General features: G+C 45.2%; 1 protein-coding gene across 3 annotated transcripts in view; it reads right to left on the reverse strand.

Annotated features, from left to right (window-relative positions):
- The window catches only part of LOC125763475 (zinc finger protein 391-like), a 223971-nt gene that overhangs the window by 18544 nt on the left and 187654 nt on the right, over positions 1–17773 (reverse strand). Inside the window, exon 1 of one of the 3 annotated variants that reach the window (XM_049426711.1) lies at positions 6698–8069. The exons of the other annotated variants lie outside the window; for them this stretch is intronic. Within the exon in view, the coding sequence (XP_049282668.1) occupies positions 6698–6889 (192 nt within the window). The 5' untranslated portion in view covers positions 6890–8069. Of the gene's footprint in view, positions 1–6697; positions 8070–17773 lie in introns of those variants that run through there. 3 annotated transcript variants of the gene reach the window in all.

The raw sequence follows: 17773 nt of genomic DNA on the forward strand, positions 1-17773 counted from the left end.
GCGTTGGTGAGCAGATCAACTCATAAAGACTGTCCGTGCCTGTGATGATGTGGGAAAGAGTTCTACCCTAGAAACTAGTTTTGCTTCCTGCGTTCTGCGGCCATTGGCTCGTACGAAACGATGGTTTATTGATTTATTCGTTTATTATCAGATTTTCGGTGGAATAGGAAACGACCAAGCCGGGCTTCTATTAATTTCCGAAACAAACTACTCCCATACCGGCTGATCCACCCATCTCAGATCCTTCCGATTATCCAGAATAACCATAAAGATCGATAGCATCCTGGGCGAACGATCATCATTAAATGAGATACTTCAGGTGGATCCGCGTAGGGGAAGATACGAGCTGGAGATAGACATATTCGGTCCATCGACTTTCGGCAGTAAAATAACGGATTGCCATAAAAATGACTCCAATAAAGCACGGCATCGCTCGTCGATCTCGTTCGCCAGTGTACGGGATGATCGTTTATGTCGTGGTTTCTTCTTTCGTTTTAGGGCTTGGGCTTGGAGTGTCTCGAGGTCAGCAGGAGATAGATTTTAACGCACATAAACTTCAATTTGTTCCGGAGCCATGGGAGACGCCATTCCACGGGTGGATTTCATCTTCCCAAAGAACCTCAACCGTTGGTCAAATGCTTCAAAATGGACCCACGCTGGGATCGCAATCAGACTCTAGCATCTAGCTGAAATACGATACAAGACGTACTACTGTATCAGAGGCTCAACAAGCGCAACGCCGTTCATCATCCGAATTGAGCCATTTGTTCTGCAGCGAATGAACAAATATCTTCTACTCTTGTTTCAAACATCCATTTGGGAGACAATTCTTCATTTCGAAGGTTATCATCGAATACTCAGTTATACAATTTTACTTCTATATTCTAATATTCCAACAAACCGTCCCAGATTAGAAGACTCCCTGTTAATCCAATGTGGGCCAGCAAGAGAGAAAGAATGAGCAGTCGAAACGAAGACTATTTCGGTCGCTTTACAATTGCAACATGATCACGATTTTCCAATTTCCTTCCCCGGATGCTGTGGTTAGCAACCCGAATTAGAGCTTCTTTCATTATTTGCTTAGAATGAGCTCCTCGGCACGCGTCCTATTCACGTGAACAAACGCACAAAGGAACGAACGCCGGACACTCTTCGTAAAGATGAGCTCCAACATGGGAATTACCGATTTGATCCAGAACAAAAGAACCATAACTCCACAACAAAAGCCCTGACTCATTTTCGGTAATGAACGCAACCGAGAACATTATCGGATATTCTTGCCAGTTAGCTCTTCCGGCCTGGTTGGTCAGTCGAGACGGGTCTGATTAGGTGGAATGAGCTTTCGGTTTTGTTGTGGCGGCCTCCACCGACCACCGACCAAAGTCGTGATCAATTTATCTTCCAAATTAATATTTATTAGCTCTAAAACGATCACCCAAATGCTGGCTTCTACGACGAGGAAGAACAACAAGTTCCGAACCCGACAAATGACACTAATTTAGAGCTTCCTCACATGCGAGCACACCCTATGGCTGGGAGCTTAAGCTTCTGTGACCCTCGTAAATCTCGTCGCGACGATCGCAACCGCCAATTCAACGCTCCAAACATAACAACAATCCCATACGCTTCCTCACGAGAATAGATTCCTCCGTTTCAATTAATTTACTCCACACAACCAGATTCCGGAGGTGCCTTTCGAGACTCGATGTCTCGACCCTCAGGGATCAGCTTCCAGGTACGAGGAAAGGCTTTCAGGAGGATTAAGAGCGACTGTCTTGTTGGTCGTGATGTACTCGGACCACGAAGAAGCCCACTGAGCCTTTTATGCAAATGAACGGTCGGCCTTTTTATCTCGGGATCACTGGGTGAGGAGCTCGCTACAAGAACAACTGAATTTGGATCCTAATGTCACGGCGAGACTGCGAGGCTCAACTGCTACACCGTGTGGCGAGAAGCAAGGGAACGTGTTAGAGGAAACTCAATTAAACCGTTGTAAGAGCGCCTTCGAACAAAAGTTTGGAATCAACGCTTCGTTCAGTGCGCTGATGTCTTTATTAGCGATTGAGTTGTTCGAACGGTAGCCAAGTCGAAGATCCACGACCCAACACACATCGCGAACAACTGTAACAGCACCAAACCAAACCAAATGCTCGGAAGCTACTGAATGACTCTTGGAGAGATGTACGATATCTTTCCTTCGGACGCGAGGCTTGGCTCTATGGTTTCTGGTTTTCGCTGACGGTCCCGTATGTAACTCCACTGAGAACAGTATCTGCGCGCATTATGCATAATTAAGTAATTGTTTAATTACAAAACTCGAAACGTGTTTGCTTCTGGTGCATTGTCGCATGCATGGAATACATGGGAGAAAGTCCCGCTGTTCCGCAACAACTCAATCCGCACGGCCATTCGCTGTGATTCACGCGACTCATTTGCATCTCGGACCGAACACTGGTGATCCCGACCCCATGCCAACCTACAAGCCAAGGTAGCGGACTCTAAAATCCAATCTTTATGTGCTCAATTATCATAAAGATCCCGAGTGTATTTGTGTGCGTGCGGGGTCGGCTTACAATTCGCGATGGGTTGCCAATTCAATAACCATAACTGTCAGATGATCGAGTGAATGAGAATGGAAGGACCAGATCAAACAGAGTCGCTGGTCGGCGGCTCTTTCTATGCACTCGGACGTTGCGTGTGCTGCATCTGCAACCGGATGAGGACGATTATGATACGAAGTGGACACTTTGACATGCAACTGGCACTGACTTCTGTCTTTGCCCTTGATTTTCCACCATTTCCCTTCGATCGCATGTTCTTTATGCCGGGCGACAGCTGACAGACGTCCGAGGATCGACGTTCTCACGCTCAACGCACTGCCAGAGGAGCTGGTTTGGGTTCTCAGGTTCTCTGATCTTAAGTACAGAATTTATGGACCATCTACCGTGCGACCTTCTCAAGGAAAGGGTATCGGTATAGCACCTGACCACGGCCCAGAAGAACAAAAAACCAGTATCAATAACAGTGACCATGATGCAAGACCCAGAGATATTCCTTCATTCCATCCCTTCAAGGGGAAAAGGATTCGGTTACGGAAACATAATCCAGAAAGTGAGGTTAAGACTTTCGCCCGATCCATAGTCGATCGATGTCATGCGATGTCAGTTTCTCCGATGATCGATGAAGCAGCATCAGGTGTCCTCCAAAGCGTCGATCAACCTACAAACCAATTGCCCAGTAGCTCTGAGGCAAAGAAAGTCCGCACGGCTCGATCTCGGTGAAATAATTAAAAATCAATCAACCGAGCCTCGGTGGTCTTTGTTTTGGTCGAACGGTAGGACTTTCTAAATAGCCATACGCCATTGTGTTGTAGTGGTTTTGATTAATACATTCACACATTGCGACTGGGATAAGGTTTGATGGACTTCTTCTTGGGTGATCGAGTCCTAAGCTCTATCCCACGATCACATCACAAGAATCAGCGATACTTTTCAAGGCGATTCCAACTCAAACACAAAGCAGAGAAGATATTTATTATCATTGCAACTGTCTGACGTTAGTTGGAGTCCCTTTATGGAAGCAGAGAGGTGTCCACGCGTCTCAAAACGTACTATAATGCATGTATATTTGACCATGCACTTAGAAGTGGTTTGCAACTCTGAACCTTCTTGCTTGGAGTTGGCGGTACACGCGCAAGTCACCAGAACGACGCACTGGGAAGTGGATTTGGCTCGTACGCCTTCAATCCGTGCGGCTGTCTCAAGAGCAAGGTGTAGGCATATCGAGCACGTTGTCCAGGTGTCGAGTTGTCATTGATTAGGTTGTCACAGCGAAAAGCGACCCTGTCCACCGAACACTCGACTGTGGGAATTCGTACGACCGAACGAGCGATCAAATTGCAAGGCTTTCCGCTTATTCCGCTCGACCGACTGGATCGATGGTCGATACAATCCCTCGAAGCGATCATTTCTTTCTTCGCTGCCGACGAATTTATGACCCCAACCGGTAAGCCATAAATGCAGCACTCATTCCTGCCTTTCGCCGAAATCTTTCACACGCCTCTCGTCCCGAGCCTAAACCCCGAGAATCGATCGACGCTTGATGCAACGATCCGAAGCGTTTCCAAAGCGCATCGAAAGGTCATCAATTAGCGATCGTTCGCAGGAAATAGGAGCGCTATCAAATCCGATGCTGCACCTGCAGCTGCAAAAACCGTTCTTAACGATCCTTTTTTTTACGTCCTGGAATCTTCATCCTGCCTTCGCTTTTGTTACGGTTTGGTCGGATTCGTTTGGCCTCTTTTTCCGATCGATCACCGGACTGAACCTTTTTTTTGTCTCTTCGACTGCACTTCATTCCCGAAATCGTCATTATCGGCGCCATCTATCTCGAATTGGCCCAGTACCATTCTTCTTGTATTTTTTTTTTGAGTTTTAATGCCTCTTCAAATCGTTCCGTTTATGGTGCCTCGTGTCACAAAGTCGGACCGAAGACCGAGTTTCAAGTTCAAGTTTGTGAGACAATTTCCCATCATTCGCTAATGCCACTATTGCCAGAGGCGTAGGTCATTCACTGACAGTGCAAGACGCAATCTGACTTAATTATACTTCATTATGTGACGCGTCGTGTGTTTACACCCTGCCCGGAGTGGATTTGCTTCAGAAATAAATTATGCAAAATCGTCAACCCTTCAACAGCCTCCCTCGTGCAAGCGCATTGATTCATCAGTGAAAGTAATTCACCCGAAATAACTGCAAGTACTACTACTACTACTACTACTAATAAGCTCTGGTTCAACGGCCGCTTATCATGTTGTGCTTTGATTATGGAAATTGTACAAGTCGTGGAGCCGTGCTACAGATTCACAGAGAGGTTGTTGGCACCCGTTTACGATGGGGTGAGATAAAGAGGGCTTGCCGCCCTACCTGAGCCAGCACGAGCCCATGAACTTGTCTACGGCACGGTCCCGGTTTTGTTCGTTGGCTAATTGATGCAGTCATTTCTATTTCAAGATTGTGTGGAATTTTTCTCTATTATTCAATTGCACAGCATCATAATTCTCTTCGCGGTACGGTGCACGTTTCTCATAAAGCGGTACGCGCACCGAAACGGAAAGAGAAATGGATCGGTTTTTTTTCCAAAGTGGGAAAACTGTAGCATCACAACCAAGCGGTTGGCTTTGCAACCGGTCATTGGCAGCTTCAGGTGGACAGGTTGTTTCTACCAGCCGGGACGTGATATGCTACTCTGGGAGGATGCGTGAGTTGTTCGTAGCGCGTCTGCTTATGATTTAATTGCTTCGTTTGTTTGTGTGGAAAACTGGCAGTAGTGGTTGGGAAGCATCGCCATGGTGGCAACGGAGAAACATATGGGTTCAGGTTGAAATTGAAAGTGCATCGGGTGAGAGCAGCAGAAGACGTGGTGGCGCGCGCACACGGTGCTGACAAGTTGCATATGGAACGTTGCATTTTAATTGATTTGTGAGTGCACTTTTTTTCGCTCTCCGTGCTACGCTGTTGTCCTTTCTCCGTGCTATTGCAAGTGCACTACTGCAGACCCCGTGGAGAAAAAGTGTAAATGAACTGCTGATCGTTACGTTGATTAATTGTGGAACTGGTTTGGCGAGACTGGGTGCGCTCTCAATAAGGAAGGCTAGATGAAATGGGACATTATCGGTCTAATTAAAGTGAGATGGACGGGCCCTAATAGAGAGAAGTGCATCGTCGTTCGGACGATCGCTACTTGCGTTATCATGCCGGGATAAGAGAAACGAGATACGATTTTTTTCTGCTCCTCAAATTAGATCACACTTACAAAGTGATCATTCGTTGCAATTGCGTTATGGCGCAGTAAACCCTTTGGTTACAGATTATATTCACCCTACCATAAAGTAAATAATGTTCCGTTGTGCAATGTTAATAGCTTCTTGTCGCTGTTAACAAAACCATCAATAGGCGTATTTCGTTTGTTTATTTCAACAAAAAACAAACCCCACTGCGCAAGCCATTCATTCAGAACACCAACTCGTTCGTGCTTACAGAACAGGAGAGTGTGGGAATATTTATGAAAGCTTCTAGTTCCGCCTTGACCGTGATGGTTGTGGAAGGTAAAACTAAAGGTGGTAAAACACTCGGGTGTGTAGCTTATTTTGTTGTTGTTGTTGTGAGCTGACCACAAAATAAAAAGGAATCAACCCCTAGACACCCTCATAATTCTTGCATTTTAATTCGATCATAATTATAATTCCCGCTGCACCTCGGCAAGAAAAAGCGGGCTGAAAGAAGTCTTTAAAAAAAAGGCAAAAATTCTAATTGTCGCGAACAAGTCGCGATCCCTGTTTGGTGTATGATTGTTCTTGAAAAAATGTGTTTTCTTCCCCACTCCCGCTGGTATGAGTGCGGGACGCGTAGGAGCGTCTTTAAGAAGTTTTCCCACCGTCATGGGAGGCTGGTCACCCCCGTGGTCGTGTAGGGTTTCTTTTCTTTTACGCCCGACTGCGCACAATCGCTGCTCACACGCTGGTCAGCGAATCAAAACGCGCCTCCCGAAGAACAAGGCTTCGGAGCGCAGCAAGAAAACCCCTTTCGAGCTAATAGTGTGCAGCAAAGCATTACAAAATAGAGCAATGGAAAAATGGAGTAAAATCTGTTGCGGGCAAAGAGTGTTCTGTACATTCTGTGGAAGACTGGCTACTTACATCATCCTCAGCCAGCGCGGTATAGATGGCCAGTTTGTCGATCCGTACCGTGCCCTGGAACGGGTAGCACAGCCGTCCCTGGGGAATCGGCACGCTGGACCAAACGGTGGCCGTCTGTTCGGGCGAGTGACGAGCGCCGACACCTGTCACGGCGAGGGCAAATTCCTGCGGTATCAAAACACACGTCTCCATCGTGTTCCACCGGTGACGTTTTGGGGGTTCGGGGACGCTCGCAGCTCCCGACGTGCCTGGCTACGGTTTCCGAGCTTAATTAACCGGTTATCAATCACGATCCTTGACGTACGAACTACAAAACAGTGGCAGCTGTGGCACGTTGATACGAGCTGTTTTTGTTTTTAGTCAGCTCGATCCGGCCTGTCCGGCTGTCTGCTTACGGTGAAGCTGCCGCTTGTTGCCCGTTTCTTGTCGTTTTATATTTCACCTTGTTTTGGTTGCACCTTCTTGTGTGCTATATGTGTATGCGAGTTTACCAGAAAAAAAAGTTGTTCGAGTGATTTTAATTACAAGAAAATATTAATTTCTTTTAACACATACACACACTCATGGTAAAAACATTCACAAATGTCACATGTTTGCGTAAAGTAAAGTATTTTGTCGTTCATTGCTGATCCCAAAAGACGTATTCCGTTCAACTATTTCATACAAGTCAGGACTAAACTTCTTCTACACATTGGTAAATCATGTTGACATTTACACCAAACAACACGAATCACTTTTTCCTATTTTTTATTTTACGTTTACGAAACTTCACACGCTAAACCACGTCACGCCGAAATTGCATGTTCCGATCGTACCAAAAACATATCGCAACACACCTTCCGTACGCAGCAAAGCTAGTCAATACCTGTCCACGGACCCACTTGTTTCAGCGTTCGCATCGATACTGGGCACGCGAGATGCTCGCGTTCCAGCCGTGACCTTCCGATCTCCAACCGTAGAGCATGGGAGGAAAAATAAAGACCCCCTCAGGCTTCCATCTCGCCAAGCTCAGTTTTCTCCCCAAAAATCTCCCCGCGACGCGACGATCAGTAGCGCAGCATCGGAAACCGATCACCTGAGCACGGTAGCAATGAACCGCGGCAGAAGCGATCAGCCAGACGGCAGGCAGCGGCCACGAAAGCTCACACGTAGCACACGTGTATATCTGTGTGTGTATGAGCGGGTTTTGCCTAGCGGCTCCAACCGAACGCGAAACGAACGCGTTTTACGTGTGTGTGTGCGCAAAACCATCGATCGGAGCTTTTTTCGTAGCAAAGAAGGTTCGTCGTCTCTGCTCCGCCTCGCAATCGCGGTAAGCTTTGGAGATGGAGAAGAAGCAAACACACGGCCACAAGAGGGGAAACAGACATGTTCGGCATCGAACGGGTGGATTGAAAACGGAGACAAACCAAAAAAAGTCACAAGCTTATGAGCGAAGCAAAGCAAAACAAAAGACTTAAGCGACGAACCTCCGAAACTGCTTGAACTCGGTTTTGCGCTATGTGCGCTGGGAGTGCTTCTGCTTGGAGTAAAAGCTTTATGTATATAAAAAAAACAATCATTTTTGTACCATACCGCTCAAACCGAAGGGCACTTTTGTTTACCCGTTGTGCAGTATCGAGCGAATTGAACCGTTGTTATATGTGTCGCGTAAGCGAACGATCCAATCGGCGCCGTCGTTAGCGTGATCGCGACCGATCGCTATGATTTGTGCAACGGTCGTTAAATAGTTGGTGTGGCCGTGGTTCCGATTGGTTGGTGTCGTTTTTGTTGTTGTTGTTTGCTTTCGTTCGTTGGATGGGGTTTGCATAAGCATTAAACCGATTGTTGGAGGTGGTAACGTTTGTTATTGTTTCGTCACGCGCTGCCAGACAGACAATGTGTTGTATGGGGTCGCGTTTGTGAGGCATTTTTTAATACTGGCTTCGAAGTTAAAGATATGTTTCCGCTTCTTCGCCAGTAACGGATGACATTTAATGTAGCTAATTGTGCTGCATTACCGGCTAATTATCATTTCGGTAGCTTAAAATGGCTATAACGTGGTTGATAAGTGAAAGACTAATTAGTAGCTCATGTACAAACATCAAGTGGAAGGATGATAAAAAAGTAACTTTTTTTATCGATAGACATTGCGGTGGCCGTAGTGGATATAATTTTATTGGATATTTTCACCACTTTCTTAATGCACTTGTATGGTACGCGGAAATAAAAGCTTGTTCCGTGGGCTCTGCTCATGCCAGCGAAATGATTTGAATCCATAATCAGCTGACAAGTGTAGTAAAGAAAAAAGAAAGAGTTAAACGTACTTCATGCGTGAAACCATTTTTCTGCCCCCATCAACGAAACCAGAACCAGAAAACGAAACGAAAATTCACATAATCGACCCGGTTTTAATCATGTTACCTTCCATTGAGGTACCATATACAGGTGCGTGGGGGAAAACTGTAGACGATCTGGCTGAACGGGAAGCCCACCACACACCGGGAAGTCCGTGAATGGTCCCGAAAAGAATAAAGTGCGACAATTTACACCTCGCACGGACAACACGTTTTTTGCATTCTCACCACTGCGCAGACGGCGCAGTTTCGATGCGTACGATGCGGTGGGGGGTTTTTCCTACCATGTTTGGGCGTTTGGGACCCCATCGGTACGGTCGATGGTAATCGTGGCAGCCGAACCGACGAATCGATGCGTACGATTGCATTACACGACGGAAACGCTCTTACGTGTCACAATCCATCAGCGGCGTGTGTGAGGGGTTTTGCAGGCGGTCGGCGAGCAAAATCGCAGCATTCGTTGGATTTGCGGACGAACGAAACGATCGAGACGGTTGAAAATGCGATTGATCACCATTTTACACGTGCCGACTGCGAAACAGGGTACCGACCGGAACGGTACGGTTCATGTTTGTCCGGTTTGTCACCCGGGGGACACTTAACAAGCTGATCCTTTATGTTTTCACACCTGACACCAAAATGGACATTTAATGGTTGCATTTATTTATTTATTGTTTCCCTTAACGCTAACGAGATGTCTCTCTATTTAACGATGTTGTGCGCAGCATAGTAAACGAGGGTGAACCGGTGTACCGGAGGGTAAACCCGTTGTGGTTGATTTTATAAATTGCAGGTCGTAGTTCAAATCATGGCAAAACGATATGCGTGGTTTTGAACTTGTGGCCGGCAACGAGAGTGTTCCATCAATCGAGATTGTAAACAAAAAAAGCACAATTGAATTATGGTTTTCAGTACCCTGCAGTGCTTGTTCTAGGCACGATCGAATCACAACTGATATCGTCCAATTGCAGGCAAGTGCATACCGTGCAAGACACATCCTGTACACGCATCATGCACACGCGATCGTATTTGGGGGTTGCGACGCAAACGCAATCACTTTTCCGTTCGCGTACACGTGGGCATCGATAAACAGACGCCAGCGAAACAATGGGCCGCACAATTGTCTCATGCTACGGAGGCTCGATTTAGTCTCGGGTCGGATCAAAGCAGCCGTACGGTTTCGTCGGTCGAGGCACAATTGCGTGTAGATCACGGCTTGTAATTAGCAACACTCATCCTCTCACCGATTTTCCAAAGCAACGAAACGACTTATTACTACGATACGATGTTTTACGCATTTCTTTATCGCGTTCGCAAACAATCCTGTTCGATGCGTTTCGATAGGCGATGAAGTCACGCACGAGCGTTGTGAGGTTTGATTGGATCAGAACATTACGATACATCCGGATTTGATTTGCGATTGGATGAGATCACGGATCTGGTCGGGAAATTAGAGGTTCTGCTGGTGGTGGAATTAAAATCGCCGCCTCTAATCAAACCATATTAGACAAATAGAGGGTTGTAGTTTTATTGCGGTGAAACAATTAGGAGGACTGTAGCAGTGGAAGTTGTGCACGCTGGTGGCTAGTGTGAGAGAAAATGTTGCTGTTTTACGGGTGAGTGTTATTAGTTTTCTGTATGTGTTTAGGTTGATAATTTAAAATTGTGTAATCGCAGTTAAAAATGTGCTCTTTCTCTCCAAGTCTTCAAAAAAGTGTACCTAATTCGTCCAAATAACGTATCTTAAAAAAATGAAGGAATATTGTGCTTCAGGATCCTTTTTTCGATAGTATATCTTGTGCTCCAAATCGATTGTATTTTACGAAAGTTATTTGTAAGTCAATTTCCAACACATGCAAGCGGATCATTAACGAAACTGATTTCAGCATCGAAGTGCATCAGTGGTCCGGTTTTAGTGATAGCTCGCAACAGATTATTAATGATCAAGAGCCCGGGATGGATTAGAGAGCGATTGGTTTGTTCGACTCACAATCCGTTTCCCCCCGTTCGGGTTTGCCGTTGGCGTTAGTGACCTGCGTGCCCGATGTGTTGATAGTTTGATTTACGCCGCAAGACACAGAAGCCAACCTGCGGTCCAGAACTTACGGGAGGCGTGTACACTATCTCGGGTCAAACAAGAACAACCCACGTCCGAGGGGGAACGTAATGGGTGAGTTTTAGGTGTGGGACGGGTTGTAATTAATTTTCGAATCAGTTTTTGCACTCGTCGGGATCACAGAGGGTCACCACTATCTACCCGTCCATATCTAATAATTAACCAAAGTCCCTTGTCTAAAATGGGCCATTGGTTTGGCGAACGCACGCACCCGGTTTTTTCCCTTCTTTGCTACAACCGCTACAGGTACGTTTTGGGACTGTTTCATCAATTTGCCCTGAAGGCACTGACGATAGCAAAAAAAAAATTAAAGGTGGCACCGCTATTGTAGGACAACAAAATGAGCAACATTTCAGCACGCAGTACACTTCCGTGGTGCTGTGGCAGAGGGACGAAACTAAACCAGGGAGCATAAACAAAACATTAATCAGGTTCGTTTGCTTCGTTTCGCGGCTTTGTGCCTCAGCCACAGTATTGCGTTGGTTGCGTACACCTTCGAGAGAATCTTCTGCAGGGGAAGACCGCGAGTGCGGTCTCGGGAGCATTTTTTTAAATGGCAAAAATTTAATAGTCAAAGCCATTATTTTGCTGTCGTTTCGTTCACCGTTCGGGTCTGGTTGATTCTTCCCAGTTACGTGGCGACTCACGACTCGCCGTACATCGAATACAGCTCGTGTCAAATACGCTCCAGTTTTGTGCCCGTGTGTGTATGTGCACCGAAGGATGTGTACGCGATAACAGAATGGAGCAAGCCGTACATAGATACCATTCGCCAGCAATGCCTCTGGAACGGCCTGCACCACAACTAGTCTACGAGGCGTCCTGGTGACGGGAATGCTCGCTCTATCATTCATCATCATGCGACATGGTTTCGAGCGAGCTGGCTCAGGAGCAACTCTCTATTTTTGCAGCAGAATTTAAGCTCCAACGGGTCGAAGACAAAAAGCGATGACCATAAATTATAACATCATTATAATTCCAGCATACCCAAGCACTGTCAGACGCGAGGCTGGAGCGCAGTGGAGAAGATCCCTCGGGTCGTGTCGTGAGGCTGGCGAATGACAACGAAACACACACACGGGCACAACGCGATCGTCAAAGTTGTTTCTACTTGGAGGCGCGTTGTTTCGTGTGTATTTTCATCGCTCAGATCTTGTACGTGTTCCATTCATGACTTGTGGCTTAGATCGGAGAAAAAGCTCACAAACGCATCCGAATGAATGGACCGTTGATCCGTTACTGTTCGTTTGTGTTGGCATGTTAAGCTGAAAATTGGGGGGCAAAAAGAAACAAAAACGAAAGACTTAAGCGACGAACCTGGAACGAAACTTCTGGAATATCTCCTCCTCATCATTCATCACCAGATTTGAGCAACAAACTTTGGAAGCAGCACCATAAAAACCGAATCAAAACAATCAAAATAAAATTTCATTATAGAAATTGATGTCTTTAACAAGATTTTCGATTACCCTCATCATTTAAATCGCCGGTGATCGTAGAATCCCGATGCGTACATTGGGATTCGGGATGCACGCTGGAGGAGATCGAAGTTTTGATTCTTAAAAACAAAAGCTTGGACTTCGGTATAAAAAGGTTGTCTTTCGCTTAAATAACCATTGATGAGGTTGTGGAAAAAAATACTTCGTTTTGTGTTATGCAAGCGATCGTTAGTTTTTTTTCTTTATGAAGGTCGATTAACAGCCTCTTGTAGCAGATAATATCTAATCTGCTATACAGCTAATATGAAAATTAACAGCTATAACCCAAATTCATGACCCACATAACACATACAACTAATATGAAAATTAACAGCCAAAACCCAAATTTATGACCCACATAAAACACATGACTATTTAATAAACACCAAACCAATAAACAAAAACTGACCCGCGCAGCCCAAAATTGTTTGCAAGAAAGGTGTTACACTCTTAATGTAATGACTATTTGAAATACGGTGTATTAGTAACACAAATAAAACGATTTCTGTAGCAAAATTATACAAAAAAGATTTTACTTTATCGAAAATAGGATGTCTTCATTAGCTTAAATTTAGCTGAAGTACCTACTTATTCAAAATTAAAGTTGAAAAGAAAGCTTTGAATAGTTAAATGGAACAACAACCGATCCTATTATCGATTTATGTTGTATGATATCGTTATAAATATTGTTAAAACACAAAAAAGTCTAGTTCTCTCATGTTGACATGATCGTGCATAGTGTCACGGACTACAACGGAGTAGTGGGAAGTTAACCAATCACCATCATCATCTGCCTAATCATTTCAATACATTTACAAGCCAGCTTCCTTTCCAGTGACCCTGTTAGTGCGCTGTGACTTTCAACCTACCCAGCGGACACTGAGCTGAACCATTTATTAGAAGTGCTAAACATGAACAACATGATCGGTTTGTGTTTTCTTTTGAATGTAGATTTCACCCCATTTGTTCGTGTGATGTGTTACGCTCATAGTTTTTTCTTCGAGGGTAATCATGTCGTTTGGGTTTTTTGTTGTTGTTGGTGTATGAGTGTGCTTGACCTCAACATCGTGCGTCTTATGGTTGGTACTTCTTGTTGTAGGCTTGCGTTGGGCCGCACTGTCGTGATGTTGAGCGACCGGAAATGAAATTATCGTAATTAGGGACGATTTAGTTACACCCCGTGCATGGCATTCGGTTGTGCGTGCGTGTCTTTTTGGTTGGTACCATTCAGAGAAGGTCCCGGCATGGAGATGGTAGCATTTTTTGGAGTAAGTTTTATCTGTACCCTTCCATGGCGGGGTGGAGTGATGGAAAGATCAGCTGGGTTTGATAGTTAAAACAGTGATTTATGAAGCGTCCTACCACCTGGGGCTTGTTCGCTGTGTTGGTCGCTTTGGAATAGGAAAAAACATAATTATTTGCTCGCCTGAGGTGTTGAGATTGATGTATGCCCGAGCTGTATGGATCTAGGGAAATGGAATGATGAGGTGGTTGAAAAGAAATTATTGAATGAACTATTGGGAGAGAAATGATGTTACAGTATCTTGTCAATCTTTTCGTTATGGTTTTGTTTGAATGGCATGTGTGGGGTTCTGTCTGTAGATAATTCGATGATTATGCATGATAAAGGTTTGAGTATTGAGAAAAAAGACCAACAGGAAAGGATTATTATAATGCTCCATAAGTTTTTAAAAATATATTTTAATTGTCACTTTTATGTCAAAAGAACTTTAGACACTTGAATTAGAAGTAATCAACAAAAAAAAACATTTGAAGTGAATTAAACAACCTAAAGCAGTGGATCTCATGTCGTGATCGCGTAAAACTTATAGCTCAACTTATACACGTATACTCATAATCTCTTAACCCTAAGGCGAAGCGGAACGATCTGTAATCCGTTCATATACGTACCGGTTCGGTCATCATTTGATCATTTGTTTTTCGCCATGTCGACGGCAGTGGCAACGCTAAGCAATTTCGGCAGCCGTAAAAGCATACCAACACTGCCCCAGGGTCGGCAGCCCCCAGTGTCTGGGCATTCCAATTTTGGAGTGACCGATCCGAAGCCCACGATACGTCCGCTGGCATGTTGAAGAGCACAGCGAAGTAAGCCACCTTCGGCACCCCCCAAAACTAAGCGGATTTAGACCGCATCGAATAATGCGGCGACCGGTGTACCGGAGCTGATTCGTGCCGGAGGAGATATATGGGAGTGATAGCGCCGCCATCGCAGTCGCGTCGAACGTCTAAAGGGGGTGCGTTTTATTTAGACTCGTCCGATAGGGAGAAAACGAGTGGACGAGGCTCGTGGTGGAGTCGGGGAGATTGTTTTTTTTTCTCCCTGCTACGGGCAGCTTTGCAAAGCTTCATATGTCTTGTCGGGGGAATCGGATGACTTTGCGCTACCTACCGTCGCTGTCACTGGTGCGGGCCGCACAATGACTTTCTAGTTTGAACGGCCCCTAACACACAAAACTCAGAACGCCAAAAAACGAGCCCTGCCTAATGGGAATGGTGACTTGATGAAAATGGTTTATGACTTAACTGGATCCTTCGTGCAGGCGGTGCATACAGCCTACACCAGCCCAAAAGGATGACGCCTGGGATTTATTAGAGATTTAATATCGGAAACTATCTGCTGCTTTGTTGTTGCTTTGTTTTCGAACGTTCGTATATTGTTTCTAATGCGGTTCGGGTTTGCTTACAGTACTAACGAAATGAAACGATCTGTCGATCGGCATTATCGCGCCTCAAATGGACCTCCACCGAAATCGGACTCGCGTGCGGTTAGCGGTGGGTGTGTTGTGTGAACGAGGGGAACAAAAACCATTTGTATAGAGCTGTAATTATGCGATCGGGATCAATTCTTTTGAGTATCTGTGTGTGTGGTTAAGTTTTTTTTTATGTAACGAAGAGTTAACGATCTCCGATGCGTTTTACGGTGGAAACATTTTCCCATGGTTCTACCAGGATCGATACATTAAAGCAGCAAAGCAAACTGTAGCTGTTTTGCTACGTATGCGAACGAAGCGACATATATCATGACCGCAGCAACATGTCGTTTTGCAATTGCATCGGGACAACAGTGCAGTAGCAGGGACCGAACATACGTTTAATTATTTTATTTCGTAGCGTCCGCAATGTCCTCGGGATACGGGTAAGTCGCTAACTGTACGGGCTAACCATTCTTGCGGCCGTTTCGCATCCTGGGTGCGTGGAAAAAGGCTGGAAGTTATCCCGTAACTTCGCTGGAAGCGTTTAAAAGTTCATCGTAATGGTTTGGTGCTGGAGGTATGGGTAAGGAGAAACGACAAAAAAGCAGGAAAACCGAGATGGTAAAGAGAGTCGACATAAAAACCAAATCCCCGAGGGCATTTACTGCTGCTGCTGCTTCTGCTTGAGAGCTACACTAGCGACAGAGCCAGGGGAGTTTCGTTATAGGTTCGCTGAAAGGGGTGAACTATACGAATGCAGGAAAAAAATCTCTGGCGCTCACGCACCGTACAAAACAAAAGTCGAGAAAAAGTGGAGGAGAGTAAATAATAAATATATGACAGTTTAGATGACAAATTGAATCGACATGCTTGAAATGGGAGTAAAGTGGTGGTGAGTTCGGAAGAATCCGATCGTTACTTAAATACTAGTCTGTTAGGATATCAAGAGCTAATAATTATGGTTTATTTTTTAACATACTTTTCGGAAAATATCACTTTTTATAACTCGATCAATTAAGAATTGGATATAAAACAAAAATAACCAATAACAAAATAGAAAGATTTCAACGACCGTGTAAGCAACGAAAGGACAAATTGTCAAAACAAACCGCCGAAAGGCAGTACGGAAACTGGACTTAAAGAGATGGCATGTGTGGAGCCAAACTTGGAGCATCACAGGAATATGATCACCGACAATTATTAATCCTTAATGTCACAAAACATACCAAAGAGGGAACATGCGTGGCAGTACAAAAATGGAGCACCATTGAAACCACCAATCGAACGTACGTGGGGAAGATTAATTCAAACAAGAATTGAAGATATATTTTATCACGCTATCAGATCGATTATCAGCTTCACGCAAAGTGTCGCGTGTTGCGTTGTGGTTTGCGTGATGTTTTATGCGTCATTTGGCTGGGGTGGAATTACAAATCTCCACTCTCCACCTCCATGGACCAGGTGGCGGTAAGAGGAATTGCAATTTTGTATCAAGCGAATGATTCGTACATCGAATCAGTCCCGCGACTACAAGATATGAGAATCTTCAACCGGAAATGGGATAACTATTTTGGCCGCTAGGGCCGGTGGGTTTTATGATTCAATTTTTAGCGTGCGCTGTATACCTGTTTTAATTACGACCGTATCGCATGGATACGGCGCTAGCGGGGTTTGCGTGGTTTCACTGCCAAGTGCATACGTCCGTCGTGTTGGAGACGTCTCTGTGGAGAAATCGGGTACGGTTTACTGGCAGTTTTCAGCTGCTCCGTTTTCGTTCCACATGCAAATTAAAGTTCTCGCACTTGTTTACGGCTCCGTATGTGTGTGTGTGTGCGTGTATGGAGATAGAAGAAGAAACGGTACGGGATATGTGAAGAAGCGGAAGGGACAAACACTATCCCGAGGGCAGTGATCTTCGGCAGTAAAGCTGAACGGTGCAGGGTCTCATTTCCTGTTCGTGATTAAAGAAGCTCGATCCACAAATCGGGTAGCAAGTGTTTATGGTCGACGCCACCCTTTTTCTGCTGCGCTGTATCCGCACCCTAGCTAACGGACGAATGTCTTCACCGAGGTGTAGTTGCGCTTTTCCGCACGCATTTACCTAGCCATTTTGAGTGGTGTAAAGCCACTTTGAAACTGAGTTGGATGCCAGAAGGCATTAGGTTCGGGTGCAGATTTCTACGAACGGAGAGTCAGAGAGCGAGAGTCATATTTACAAACGTCATTTGGCCGTTTACTGTATTATTAGTTTGTTTTAAAGGCAAAATTGCACCCAGGGCGTTTCAGGCGTGTAAGTTTCCAACTCGTTGCTGGCTGGTCAGAAGATGAACCATGAATGGAAGCTGTTGAACCGTGTTTCGGTATGGTCGAACCGGTGCTCCTCGTAGCCTGATGTTTCTAACCCTGGTGTAACTCGTTGAGAGGCAGTAAAG

Source organism: Anopheles funestus, chromosome 2RL, assembly GCF_943734845.2.
Source record: "Anopheles funestus chromosome 2RL, idAnoFuneDA-416_04, whole genome shotgun sequence".
Lineage (NCBI taxonomy): Eukaryota > Metazoa > Arthropoda > Insecta > Diptera > Culicidae > Anopheles > Anopheles funestus.